Genomic DNA, 13,648 nt, shown 5'->3' with positions numbered 1-13,648 from the left:
GAACACTCTGGAGGTTCCAGTGTTAGAACACTCAGGAGGTTCCAGTGTTAGAACACTCTGGAGGTTCCAGTGTTAGAACACTCTGGAGGTTCCAGTGTTAGAACACTCAGGAGGTTCCAGTGTTAGAACACTCTGGAGGTTCCAGTGTTAGAACACTCAGGAGGTTTCAGTGTTATATCACTCTGGAGGTTCCAGTGTTAGAACACTCTGGAGGCTCCAGTGTTAGAACAGTCTGGAGGTTCCAGTGTTAGAACACTCAGGAGGTTCCAGTGTTAGAACACTCTGGAGGTTCCAGTGTACCCAAATGAATGTTTTCGTAACCGGTCAAGTTACGCTATGACGTCTGATCCACCGTTGCTTAGGTCTTGATAAACAGTTTAGCCTTCAGTAAATCTATCATTTCATCGTGAGCTTGTTGCCAATGTTACCCTGTATGGCAGTAATGTACATGTAGCAGTACTGTGTTTTCTATGTTTGTTTACATTGCTTTGCTGTTATTGTCACTGGTGTTTATGTTTAGATTGATTGCATAGACAGGTCATTTCAATGTTGCCGGTATGTAAGGATCTTGGGCCTCATGTTGTAAGCAGTAGGCTAGGAACGGTTGTTGCTGCTCAGCGTTTGGTGTGGGTTGTAAATAGATTCCCTGTTCACGAGTTGAAGGGAACGAGACGGCTGTTTCTAAAAATAGTCCTCCCACTCACCTACCACGTGCCCCAAGCCTCTCTTTCACAACATGATACCACAGCAAAACGAGATATACAGTACTGGCAGAGACAGACAACACACAGAGAGACCCTCGGGGAGAGAGCAGCAACACAAACACATCCAGTTACAGGGGATGATTGGTTGATCCTAACACTTCAAGACCTAGACCTCGAGGACAGGTAGAACATAGAAGAGAGAGCCATGAAAAGTCTCAGGTTCCTCGCTGCTGAGGGGTTCGCCCAGAGTGGCCAGAGAGCCAGGGAGAACCTCAGTTGTGTGTCGTTCAACCTCTACCCGCTCCTCTTCAAGGCCTGCTACATGCACGAGATGGCCCTCCTCCTCCACGACCTCGTCCAAACTTGGCCCCTGCACGAGCTTAACCTGCAAAGGCTCCTGGGAAAGACGGTGGACTGCCAGGAGGATCTGACCTCATGTACCTGCCGGTTGTGCCTGGAATCTCTGCTGACTGGCCTGAAGGTAGGCTTACTATGTGTTCTGATGTTATTTTCTTTAAAGGTGCAATCTATAATTTTCACTTGTCAAAAGTGCTACTTGTGAACTGAGGCACTGGGTCTTGGCCAATGTGACACGTTTTTTGTTTTCCTTCAAGTCTGAATGTGTTTGTAGTTACTTTAATTTCCACTGGGGCAATAAACATTTACAATTTACATCATATTAGGGCCTATGTGTTTGATTTGTAAGACAAAGTCCCATTTTATGGCAATAAACAGCTAGATTCTATGTTCCATCTCCAGTCCTATGTACTGCGGCCCCCAGAGACCTACGCCAAGACCCTCCGTGTGGTAGACCTGACTGGGCTGAAGGACACAGAGCACCATTCCTGTGCCTGTGGATCCACCCTGGGCCGCTGGGCTCGCACCCATCTCCTCACCCGCATGTGCTACGAGGTCATGGTGGCCATCGAGGCAGGTGACGCTGCACCCTCCGCCCTCGAGACTGAGGTGGACGTGCGCCTGAACGGCTTCGTCACTGGGCGGAACTACGAGGTGGTGGCCCAGGCCTTCCTGCTCCTCCGTCACTGCCCCTTGAAGCTGCGCTTCGTTGGGTTCCGAGCCGACTCCCTGGCCCTCAAACAGCTGTTCTACGTGCTGCGTGTGGCCCAACCGGAAGCCATGAGGAGACTCGAGGTGGTCCATAACGTTCACCTGGAGGCCCCGCACCTGGAGTTGCTGTTGTCCCGGATGGAGTTCCCCCAGCTGCAGTCCCTGACGCTGCCTGCGGGGGCGATGGACGTGCGAAGGCTGGGCTCAGATGAGGATGACCTGCTGGCGACCATTGGGGATCTGCTGAGCCGGCTGACTGAACTGACAGAGCTCTACATGGGCTTCTCCACCCTCACCGGACACCTGCGAAGACTGCTAAGGTGCTCGTGTGTGTGTGTATTAGGTATTGATGTCTACTGTATATATAGCTCTGGGGGTGTCTATTCAAGCTGATGCATTCCCACTGTGTAATATCATAGCATGAGGGCTGCAGTACTCAGTGGCATTTTGTTTTTGTTGCTTGGCTGTGGGGGACAATGTAGACAGCTGACTGCTGCTAAATCTGCAGGTCGGCCAGAAACCAAGGGACACTCAACGGCTGACATTGTCTTCTTCCCAAACGGCACCCAATTCCCTTTATAGTGCACTGCTTTTGACCAGAACCCTATGGGCTCTGGTCCAAAGTAGTGCACTTTGAAGGGAATACGGTGTCAATTACAGTGGACACTGAAATATCACTGAAGCCATGACCCAAAACAACAAGCGGACGGACACCTGCACTTGTCCATTAATTGGGCATGCATCGTAAAGATTTCATATTGTCTTTGCTTTTTTGGTCAAGCATGCATGAAATGAGGAGCACACACACACATACAAACAATTGATAACATTGCAAAATAGTGAACATTTACTGTAATACATTTCTGACCCTCGGCCTTGTCCATAGCCCCCTGATCACCCCACTGCAATGCCTGGAGCTGGCCAACTGTCACCTGAACCGAACAGACATGGCCTACCTGGCCAACAGCCTGCACAGCGAGAACCTGGTCAGTCTGGACATAAGTGGTCATGACGTGTGTGGCCTCTTCCCCACCACCTTCATCAAGCTGCTCCAGCGCTGCGCCGCAACTCTCCACAGCCTCACCCTGGAGGACTGTGACCTGGAGGACGAACACATGGACATCCTGACCCAGGCCCTGGCTCCCTGTCGCGGCCTGGAGGAGCTGAAGATACTGGGCAACCCTCTGAGCGCCATGGCCCTGCGCCACCTCTTCTCCACGCTGGCCGCCGGGTTCCCAGCCCTGAGGTACGTGGAGCTGCCAGTGCCCAGGGACTGCTACCCCGAGGACGTTTCCTACCCCATGGATGAGACGGTGCTGCTGCAGTACGACAGGGAGATGTTCCAGGATGTCAGGGGTCAACTGATGGGGATCCTTCAGGGGGCGGGGAGGGGGAACGTAGAGGTGGTTACCCCCTTGTTGGGCGCTTATGACGCGGATATCAACGAGACCAGTAACGAGCTGGGGGTGTCCATGGTGAAATCCTTCAATAGCGTCATTGGAAACTTTATTGATACAATTACAGCCCTGGACAACAGGAGATCCAACAAAGAGGTTGATTAAAGTTCAGGTAGAATACCAGAGGGAGGGTATTAGAGGGTTAACAGAGAAAGGGTTTGTGCAATACAAGTGGTTCATCTCAATTGTCTATAGTGGCTTCCCACTTAATTTCCACTGATCAAAAGAAGTCTAAGAAATCAGTGCAAATTAAGGGAAGGAGACAGAGAGACGGCTTTAGACTATTGGGATGACTGAAGGCCTTGAGTAATGTTTTCTATCCAAACGTACCAATTCATCTGTACTTGTAACAGATATTTTGACAAATGTATTGCCCCATTATCAGGGGATTTTTTGACATGCAACTGGACCTAGATTATAGTATAGATTGAATTGTCCTTTTGGTCTTCCATTCATGAGTGGCAATTATAGTAAAGCATTGAATGCTTAGTTAAGAATAGTACTACTTGTATACTGAACATGTATTTACATGTACTGTATATATTTCAGTTTAGATGCATCTTGTATATTATGACATTTATATGTGACCAGAGTGAAAGTTTGTTTTTACAAAAGTGCTATAAAATGTGGGATTAAACTGACTTTACTGTAAATACAACTTTATTACTGTGGGGATCAAATCCTGGTTTGCTTTAAAAAATAAAAATCCTTCTCACTCACATCTTTTGCAAAAATGTACATTTTTAATAAGCAGTCTTCCCATAGGGTAAACTTGATTTTAAACATTACAACAGAGGACAACAATGAACCAGACCAAAGAGAAAGAACAGCAGCCCTCCAGATTCATCTCATTTCTTCGACCACTCCTCAACCTCTTTCCTCTCACGGATGACCTCTTCCAGGTAAGGCTCCAGGTAATGTACATCCTATGGAGAAAGGTCAAACACAAAAACAAGGTTAATTCTGTACCAGATGTGATTTTTAGTATAAAAAAACATCTGGTAGACATTAAACAGCTTTATAGGCATCTCCAAACTCCTCAACAATTGGCCAATTCCAATCCAACCTTAAGTCTCTACTCCTACATGCTTCATGTTGATTATTCAAGTAGTGTAGCATGATCAATATGGGAACAATATCACCTCTGACAGGTTAGATTTTGTCCTTCACCACATGCCATAACGTCAACTTCTGTGAAACTTCTGACATATCTTCTATTTCCTCAGTGATAACTCAAAGCCCTTCCTGTACACAAACTATTGATTGTGAGACTATAGAGCCCAACAGTGGAGGTGTCATAATACCCATAAAAGCTAGCAGTCAAAAACAGGGAAATGATTCCAAACATTTTTCAACCATTCATTTTCCCATAGGGGATTTTAGAAACTTCAAATAAGGGCTGTTTTACATGTAGGCTTACCCTGGTGTGACGTTCTGATAACCATGTAAATATCTCTCAGACAAGGTGACTTGTGATCAATTTATTCGGCTTTATTTACTATCAGATTCGAAAATGCTAATTGCACCAAAGTAGACACCATCTCTAGCTGACACCTTTACTAACAGGTATTGTGTCAATTTAAAACATGCGAAAGACAGTTCACAGAATTGTCCATTTAAAGAAATGTTGCTAATTTATTTATTACTACAGTTAGCTAACATTAGACAGTTAATCCAGAGATTCTTGCAGTCTCGTCTAGATCATCATGGCATTTGAATTTCTTTATGATAGCCACATTAGCAGCTAATTAGCGTCTCATTTGGGGTCGAGGGGGGTAAATAGAGGTGAATATATTGATAAAAGTCACATTGTCCTAGAGTGATTTACACGGTTATCAAAAAAGTAACCTTGTCCTAGAGATTTACACTTATCAAAACATCATTCCATCATGGGCATTATGACCCCTCCACTATGGTACTCTATATGCACTGTACCTCAAACTTGGGTTCAAATACTATTTGAAATCTTTCAAATACTTTGACCGTTTGCTCTAGCCTGCCTGGAGTGCCAGATGGGCAGGGTTGAACATTTTGGGGATATTCTATAGGTCCATTATGCCAGGCAAGCTCAATCAAACACAGAGAAAGTAAATTATATTTCAAATGGCATTTGAGCCCAGGTCTTCCATACCTCCTCATATTGAGTCCACTGTTCCTTAGGCAGAACTGCCTGCTTCATGGACAGGTCCAGGGCTCTCTTGAGCCTGAACATCCTGTCATTGTACACTTTCTCTGGGAGCCTCCGCAGGGCTTCTTTCACATCGCCATCCTCATGGATCGTGTCATCACGCATCAGACCTGGAACCAAAACAAGCACCACACAGTGTAGGAGAAATATCTAACTGAAGATTATATATGTTTCTAAGACTGAGTGAAAAGATTTATCTGAAGATCCTCACAGATGGCCCCAAAGAAAAAGACTCCAAGACTTGCCAATTTTGTTGAATCCGGCCGCATTGTAGTACCATTTACGGAAGCCGACCAGGAGTCTGCCGGTAGCTGCTGTGTGGGAGGCCAGAATAAGAGTCAGATCATTTGCTGTCAAGATTTGGTTTCCTAAAACACAGTTAGTAAAGCAGTTGCAGTCACTGCAGTACAAAAGCAACGAGACACCAAATCATGTTCTCTATTCATTTAAGAAGATGCTTAAGTAGATGAACTAGAATTGAGATGATTACAGAACTAGGGACTTGAGGGAGGGTTTGACAGTATTATTTGGGACAAACCAAGGATAGTATCCCAATTGCAAACATTATATTTGTGGTGGATAACTGGATAGAGTGCTAGTAGATCACATGCCATGCTGTTATTATCTACAGAGTATTAGCTATGTGGGAACTGTGCGATCTGGATATATTTCTGACATCGAGGTGTACAGGAAGAAGATGGAGAGAGGACATCAGACATGATAATCAATGTCATTAGTAATACCGGGTACTGTTAGCTAGCCAAGTTGAGCTGGCTAATATGCCAATTTATCTTGCTTTGTTTAAGTTTTAGCTAGCTAGATGTTTATAACTACCAAGTTAGCTAACGTTAGCCACTGCACCTAGCTAGGCAATGGATGCTGCTTAGTGTTTGACAATCGTCCATCTGTACTGGCGTGGCGTTTGAAAGTTGATCAGACCGAAGCACAGCTTTACCTATCAATTGAAAATGCATTTGACATATATTACATTTAAAGGTTAAATATGTCACTAGCATTCTGGGTCACACCACTGAGCTCTCCCTTGATTTGTCATAGCTAGCTTGACATTAGCTAGGACACTCAGTAGAGGACACGACACAGGAGATCTCAAAAACATGGATTTGAACACACCAAAATACCACAAATCAACATCCCACTTTACTCAATAATATGTGCAATGTTTCATCTCAATTTTGGGCTAAATAAATGCTTAAAGACAGGTGACTTTTACCTGGTGCCCTCGACCCCATGTTGTTCTGTCTAAGGTAAAACGAATCCGCGTCTCGTCAGCAACACTAGGAAAGTACTTCCGAGTTAGGGAATTTCGGAACATTTCACAATAAAGGTCACTCACATACTAGTAGAAAAGTACCATTAATCAGTATTTATTCATGATGCATGACAAATAATATTTAAGTGACGTTTGCATTAAATGTGGGTTTTAAAACATGTCACAAGGTCACATAAATTCCCCTCAATACAAATCATGCATATGATAGCACAGGAGACCTACAGGAGACCTCTGGAGACCTCTGGACCCCTACAAATCAGCCGGGCTAGACAATCTGGACCCTTTCTTTCTAAAATTATCTGCCGAAATTGTTGCCACCCCTATTACTAGCCTGTTCAACCTCTCTTTCGTGTCGTCTGAGATTCCCAAAGATTGGAAAGCAGCTGCGGTCATCCCCCTCTTCAAAGGGGGGGACACTCTTGACCCAAACTGCTACAGACCTATATCTATCCTACCATGCCTTTCTAAGGTCTTCGAAAGCCAAGTCAACAAACAGATTACCGACCATTTTGAATCTCACCATACCTTCTCTGCTATGCAATCTGGTTTCAGAGCTGGTCATGGGTGCACCTCAGCCACGCTCAAGGTCCTAAACGATATCTTAACCGCCATCGATAAGAAACATTACTGTGCAGCCGTATTCATTGATCTGGCCAAGGCTTTCGACTCTGTCAATCACCACATCCTCATCGGCAGACTCAACAGCCTTGGTTTCTCAAATGATTGCCTCGCCTGGTTCACCAACTACTTCTCTGATAGAGTTCAGTGTGTCAAATCTGAGGGTCTGTTGTCCGGACCTCTGGCAGTCTCTATGGGGGTGCCACAGGGTTCAATTCTTGGACCGACTCTCTTCTCTGTATACATCAATGAGGTCGCTCTTGCTGCTGGTGAGTCTCTGATCCACCTCTACGCAGACGACACCATTCTGTATACTTCCGGCCCTTCTTTGGACACTGTGTTAACAACCCTCCAGGCAAGCTTCAATGCCATACAACTCTCCTTCCGTGGCCTCCAACTGCTCTTAAATACAAGTAAAACTAAATGCATGCTCTTCAACCGATCACTACCTGCACCTACCCGCCTGTCCAACATCACTACTCTGGACGGCTCTGACTTAGAATACGTGGACAACTACAAATACTTAGGTGTCTGGTTAGACTGTAAACTCTCCTTCCAGACCCATATCAAACATCTCCAATCCAAAGTTAAATCTAGAATTGGCTTCCTATTTCGCAACAAAGCTTCCTTCACTCATGCTGCCAAACATACCCTTGTAAAACTGACCATCCTACCAATCCTCGACTTTGGCGATGTAATTTACAAAATAGCCTCCAATACCCTACTCAACAAACTGGATGCAGTCTATCACAGTGCAATCCGTTTTGTCACCAAAGCCCCATACACTACCCACCATTGCGACCTGTACGCTCTCGTTGGCTGGCCCTCGCTTCATACTCGTCGCCAAACCCACTGGCTCCATGTCATCTACAAGACCCTGCTAGGTAAAGTCCCCCCTTATCTCAGCTCGCTGGTCACCATAGCATCTCCCACCTGTAGCACACGCTCCAGCAGGTATATCTCTCTAGTCACCCCCAAAACCAATTCTTTCTTTGGCCGCCTCTCTTTCCAGTTCTCTGCTGCCAATGACTGGAACGAACTACAAAAATCTCTGAAACTGGAAACACTTATCTCCCTCACTAGCTTTAAGCACCAACTGTCAGAGCAGCTCACAGATTACTGCACCTGTACATAGCCCACATATAATTTAGCCCTATCAACTACCTCTTTCCCAACTGTATTTAATTAATTAATTTATTTTGCTCCTTTGCACCCCATTATTTTTATTTCTACTTTGCACATTCTTCCATTGCAAAACTACCATTCCAGTGTTTTACTTGCTATATTGTATTTACCTTGCCACCAAGGCCTTTTTTTGCCTTTACCTCACTTATCACCTCATTTGCTCACATTGTATATAGACTTGTTTATACTTTATTATTGACTGTATGTTTGTTTTACTACATGTGTAACTCTGTGTTGTTGTATGTGTCGAACTGCTTTGCTTTATCTTGGCCAGGTCGCAATTGTAAATGAGAACTTGTTCTCAACTTGCCTACCTGGTTAAATAAAGGTGAAATAAAATAAAAAATAAATAAAAAGGAGGCTGTTGCCACCTTGTGGGTGAGAACAAGCTTGTGATAATGACTAAAGCGGAATCAGGAAACATGGTTTCCAGGTGTTTGAAGCCATCCCATTTATGCCATTCCGGACATTATGGGTCGTTCTCCCCTCGGCAGCCTCCACTGTATGGTATGGAGAAAATCATATTATTTGTGCTGATGTAAAAGTGGGGTGGGGAGTACTCAATAGGGTCTGTAGAATCTATGTAATCAAATCTTATTTGTCACATGTGCCAATTACAACAGTGAAATGCTTACTTACAAGCCCTTAACCAACAATGCAGTTTTAAGAAAATAAAAAAATAAACTTAAGAGATAAGAATAACAAATAATTAAAGAGCAGCAGTAAATAACAGTAGCGGGGCTATAAACAGGGGGTACCGGTACAGACAGAGTCAATGTGTGGGGGCACCGGTGTCGAGGTAATCGAGGTAATATGTACATGTAGGTAGAGTTATTAAAGTGACTATGTATAGATAGTCAAATGGTTTCATTTCATGGATCTATGAATATGGAGTGTTGCTGGACTTTTACTGTGGTCAAACAGCTTAAAATGGGATGCTTGAACACTATACTACAGGAGGTTGGTGACACCTTAATTGGGGAGGATGGTTTCATGGTAGCGGCTGGAGCAGAATAGATGGAATGGTATCAAATACATCAAACACGTGGTTTCAAACGCTCCGTTCCAGCCTTTATTATGAGCCATTCTCCACTCAGCAGCCTCCACTGCAGTGTAAAGTAGAACTACAACACTGTACAGGAAAAACGATTATTTGTGCTGATGTATAAGTGGGGTGGGGAGTACTCAGTAGGGTCTGTAGAATCTTAATATGGTGTCATTTCATGGGGTTCTGAATAATATGGAGTTTTGCTGGGTATTTAGACCAGAGTCCCCTATGAAATACCATATAAAGATTCTACAGACCTCTAGTGAGTAACCCCAACCGCACTTTTACATAGGCATGTAGAATAGTTTCTCTATAAGCCCATATGTAATTTATAGGCTTAGTGTATTGCATTGGGACCAATGGAATGGGTGGAGTAGAAAGTGCTGCTAGGCATTTAGACCACAGTCCCCCATGATAACACCATATACAGTGCCTTGCGAAAGTATTCGGCCCCCTTGAACTTTGCGACCTTTTGCCACATTTCAGGCTTCAAACAAAGATATAAAACTGTATTTTTATGTGAAAGAATCAACAACAAGTGGGACACAATCATGAAGTGGAACGACATTTATTGGATATTTCAAACTTTAACAAATCAAAAACTGAAAAATTGGGCATCTTTGGATCATTGTCTTGTTGGAAGACAAATATCCGTCCCAGTCTCAGGTCTTTTGCAGACTCCATCAGGTTCTTCCAGAATGGTCATGTATTTGGCTCCATCCATCTACCCATCAATTTTAACCATCTTCCCTGTCCCTGCTGAAGAAAAGCAGGCCCAAACCATGATGCTGCCACCACCATGTTTGACAGTGGGGATGGTGTGTTCAGCTGTGTTGCTTTTACACCAAACATAACATTTTGCATTGTTGCCAAAAAATTCAATTTTGGTTTCATCTGACCAGAGCACCTTCTTCCACATGTGTGGTGTGTCTCCCAGGTGGCTTGTGGCAAACTTTAAACAACACTTTTTATGGATATCTTTAAGAAATGGCTTTCTTCTTGCCACTCTTCCATAAAGGCCAGATTTGTGCAATATACGATTGTTGTCCTGTGGACAGAGTCTCCCACCTCAGCTGTAGATCTCTGCAGTTCATCCAGAGTGATCATGGGCCTCTTGGCTGCATCTCTGATCAGTCTTCTCCTTGTATGAGCTGAAAGTTTAGAGGGTCGGCCAGGTCTTGGTAGATTTGCAGTGGTCTGATACTCCTTCCATTTCAATATTATCGCTTGCACAGTGCTCCTTGGGATGTTTAAAGCTTGGGAAAAATGTTTGTATCCAAATCCGGCTTTAAACTTCTTCGCAACAGTATCTCGGACCTGCCTGGTGTGTTCCTTGTTCTTCATGATGCTCTCTGCGCTTTTAACGGACCTCTGAGACTATCACAGTGCAGGTGCATTTATACGGAGACTTGATTACACACAGGTGGATTGTATTTATCATCATTAGTCATTTAGGTCAACATTGGATCATTCAGAGATCCTCACTGAACTTCTGGAGAGAGTTTGCTGCACTGAAAGTAAAGGGGCTGAATAATTTTGCACGCCCAATTTTTCAGTTTTTGATTTGTTAAAAAAGTTTGAAATATCCAATAAATGTCGTTCCACTTCATGATTGTGTCCCACTTGTTGTTGATTCTTCACAAAAAAATACAGTTTTATATCTTTATGTTTGAAGCCTGAAATGTGGCAAAAGGTCGCAAAGTTCAAGGGGGCCGAATACTTTCGCAAGGCACTGTAGATATACAGAACATCTATTGCTCTGGTTCACTTCATACTAGACCAGGGATGGGCACTGATGGGGGTGGGGACCACAAAAAAAGCAGAACTCATGAATGGCCGCAGTGGCTCGTGGGTCTGCATACCCACATCCATACACACACATACAGTCAGAGCCGGGCCTTCTGTGAGCTTTTAAGTGCCCAAAGCAACATTTTGTTGGGGCGGGCACCCCCACCCTGCGAGTAAAACATCTTAGCATTTTGTCTTGACAGCGGAGAAAAAACATATATATTTTTTAGCAAATTTCCTGCAATTCTACAAATTTTGCCATGGAGCGTAGAGAAAATGTTGCAGTTTTAAAGAAAGTTTGCTTTGCCATGAGGCAGAGAAAAGCTTTTTGAATTTTATAACAAATTTCATGCAATTATTTGCCATAGGGCAGAGAGACATGTTCGCCCTTTTTAATATGACATCTGAGTGAGAGTGACTAACAAAATCAATGGGGGCCACCCGGTATGTAATTCGACCATGATTACTACAAGTTTAGATATCTGGCTGCTAGACTAATATACCAAGCTAAAAAAGAATAATAATAAACTCTGAAATGCCCCTAACTACATACGAGGACACCAAGGTCCGGACCTCTGTATTTTTTTTCCTAATATATATATATTTTTAAATGAATAACATAAATATATATTTTTTGTACAAAATAAAGAAAATGAATTACGGGTCAACATCTAAATATTGCTGCCAGCATTGATCAATGATTAGAACGCTTATTCTTGATATGACTGAGTTCTAATAGTTAAAATTCTAATTTCCTGACTTGAATCATGAACAGTGGGTTTGTTCCTTATGTTCATTTGCCTTTTTAGGAACACCACTTTCTCACATGGCTAAATTCTCCCTATTGCGGCACAGGCCCAAGGGCCAGAGACGTGAAACGAACTACGACAGCTCGCACTTGGCTCAAGTAGACAACTAGAGTCAGAAACGATACCGAGTGTGTTTGCGAGATGCCGGACAAAAGGCCATTTTAAAACCGTTCTGTGACTGCTGCCGTGTCTACAGACATCCCCCAAACAAACAAACACCAACACTCTGAGTGCACAAAGATAGGTCTGTCAGTCAAAAATACACTACTGAGTTCTCATAACTTTGCTTTACAGACAGTAGGCTACTGAGACATTGCTGATGCTACGTGTCAGTTTGAATAGTTTCTCATATGTTCCCCCTTTCAGGGGTATAACATTACAATTGTAGCTAACAGGCTATGTGTTTGTAGATTGACTGAGGTGAATGAACCTACAGCAGCCAAGGTGATAATGGATGGGGTCATTTTTGGATGTTTTTGCTGGACTGATAGCATTTAAATGTGTTTTTTTTATTGTATAGAAACACAGTAAATTAGCTTTTACTTTAAAAAAAATGTCCTCCTCATCACTGATCTCTTCTAATACAGTGTCCTGGGGCATCGTCCAAATCTGGAGAGGGCAAAAACTTTAGGGAGAAGTGACCAGTGTGTATGGGTGTGTGTTTGTACAAAGGGGTAGCATTAGTACCTAAGGCAGTCTGCCACTCCTTCAGCGACATCCCTACATTTCTGAGTTGATGGGAGAGAGGATTCTGATATGGCACCATATCAGTCCCATCGGTATCCCTGCGTTTCGTTTGAAATGGTTGGACCTTGGCATGAGATTCACAGTAACTCCGCACTCATAGTTTACACCTCTATTGCGTCTGAGGTGGGTTCTGACTTCTCTAGAGCATGGAAAGCAATACTGGAACACTGAAATAATTCCAGAAGGCTGCAGGGCAATGTTGGGCATCAGTGGAATACTGGAGGGTGATGATACCCACAGTCCTTGACAGTAATGAGGTACATCTCTGACACAGCTGGATACAGGTTGAAGCGATGGAGATCTGTTATAGAAACACAGAGTACATTGTGACACGGGTGTCTGTACATTACATATATGCAGCTAACTGGAATAAAATATCACACAAGTCACACGTTGTTTAGCCATTATATGTATTATTTGAGCTTGACTGGTGGAGAATGTTGTTGTTGTGTAGAGAAGCACTAGATAAAACAATGATTGAGGGGCATGTTTCATTGAGCTAATGGATAGCTAGCTAACGCTAGCTGGCTTGCATAGAGTAATCATACGGGCAGCCAGCAAGCAGACAGAAATAGTCGTTTTTGCAAGTATAAAATGGATGAAACCATGCAATAAATTACAGAAAATGGGTCAAAACATGAATATGCCAGCTGAGCAGACGTAAAAACAACAATAGATAGCGCCAATGTCAGTCGACTCACGTGTGCGCTCTCACGGAAGTATTACGGAAGCGTCCTCTCCAAGG

At 43.6% G+C, this 13,648-nt stretch overlaps 2 protein-coding genes across 3 annotated transcripts; one reads left to right on the top strand and one right to left on the bottom strand.

The window, feature by feature from the left end:
- The first annotated feature begins 751 nt into the window (after positions 1-751).
- Positions 752-3,948, top strand: LOC110496616 (leucine-rich repeat-containing protein 14B). Its single transcript, XM_021572612.2, has 3 exons — positions 752-1,185; positions 1,464-2,092; positions 2,659-3,948. Exons 1-3 carry the CDS (start codon positions 910-912, stop codon positions 3,332-3,334), a joined length of 1,581 nt encoding a protein of 526 aa, XP_021428287.1. The 5' UTR covers positions 752-909; the 3' UTR covers positions 3,335-3,948.
- A 2-nt stretch (positions 3,949-3,950) lies between these two features.
- Positions 3,951-13,630, bottom strand: LOC110496618 (cytochrome b-c1 complex subunit 7). 2 transcript variants are annotated; one of them, XM_021572615.2, is made up of 5 exons: positions 13,605-13,630; positions 12,844-13,204; positions 5,663-5,731; positions 5,361-5,527; positions 3,953-4,155 (listed from the first exon to the last, which is right to left on the bottom strand). In XM_021572615.2, the coding sequence occupies exons 2-5, from the start codon at positions 12,920-12,922 to the stop codon at positions 4,078-4,080; spliced, it is 393 nt and encodes a 130-aa protein (XP_021428290.1). In that variant the 5' UTR covers positions 12,923-13,204; positions 13,605-13,630; the 3' UTR covers positions 3,953-4,077. The 2 variants fall into 2 exon arrangements, with proteins under 2 accessions (XP_021428291.1, XP_021428290.1); XM_021572616.2 differs by lacking the exons at positions 12,844-13,204; positions 13,605-13,630 and adding an exon at positions 6,649-6,796 and having other exon boundaries at positions 3,951-4,155.
- Positions 13,631-13,648: the final 18 nt, after the last annotated feature.

This window comes from Oncorhynchus mykiss, chromosome 18 (genome assembly GCF_013265735.2).
Source record: "Oncorhynchus mykiss isolate Arlee chromosome 18, USDA_OmykA_1.1, whole genome shotgun sequence".
In the NCBI taxonomy this organism is placed as follows: Eukaryota; Metazoa; Chordata; class Actinopteri; order Salmoniformes; family Salmonidae; genus Oncorhynchus; species Oncorhynchus mykiss.
Note: the sequence above shows the minus strand (reverse complement) of the source record. Positions and strands in the feature narration are given on the sequence as shown.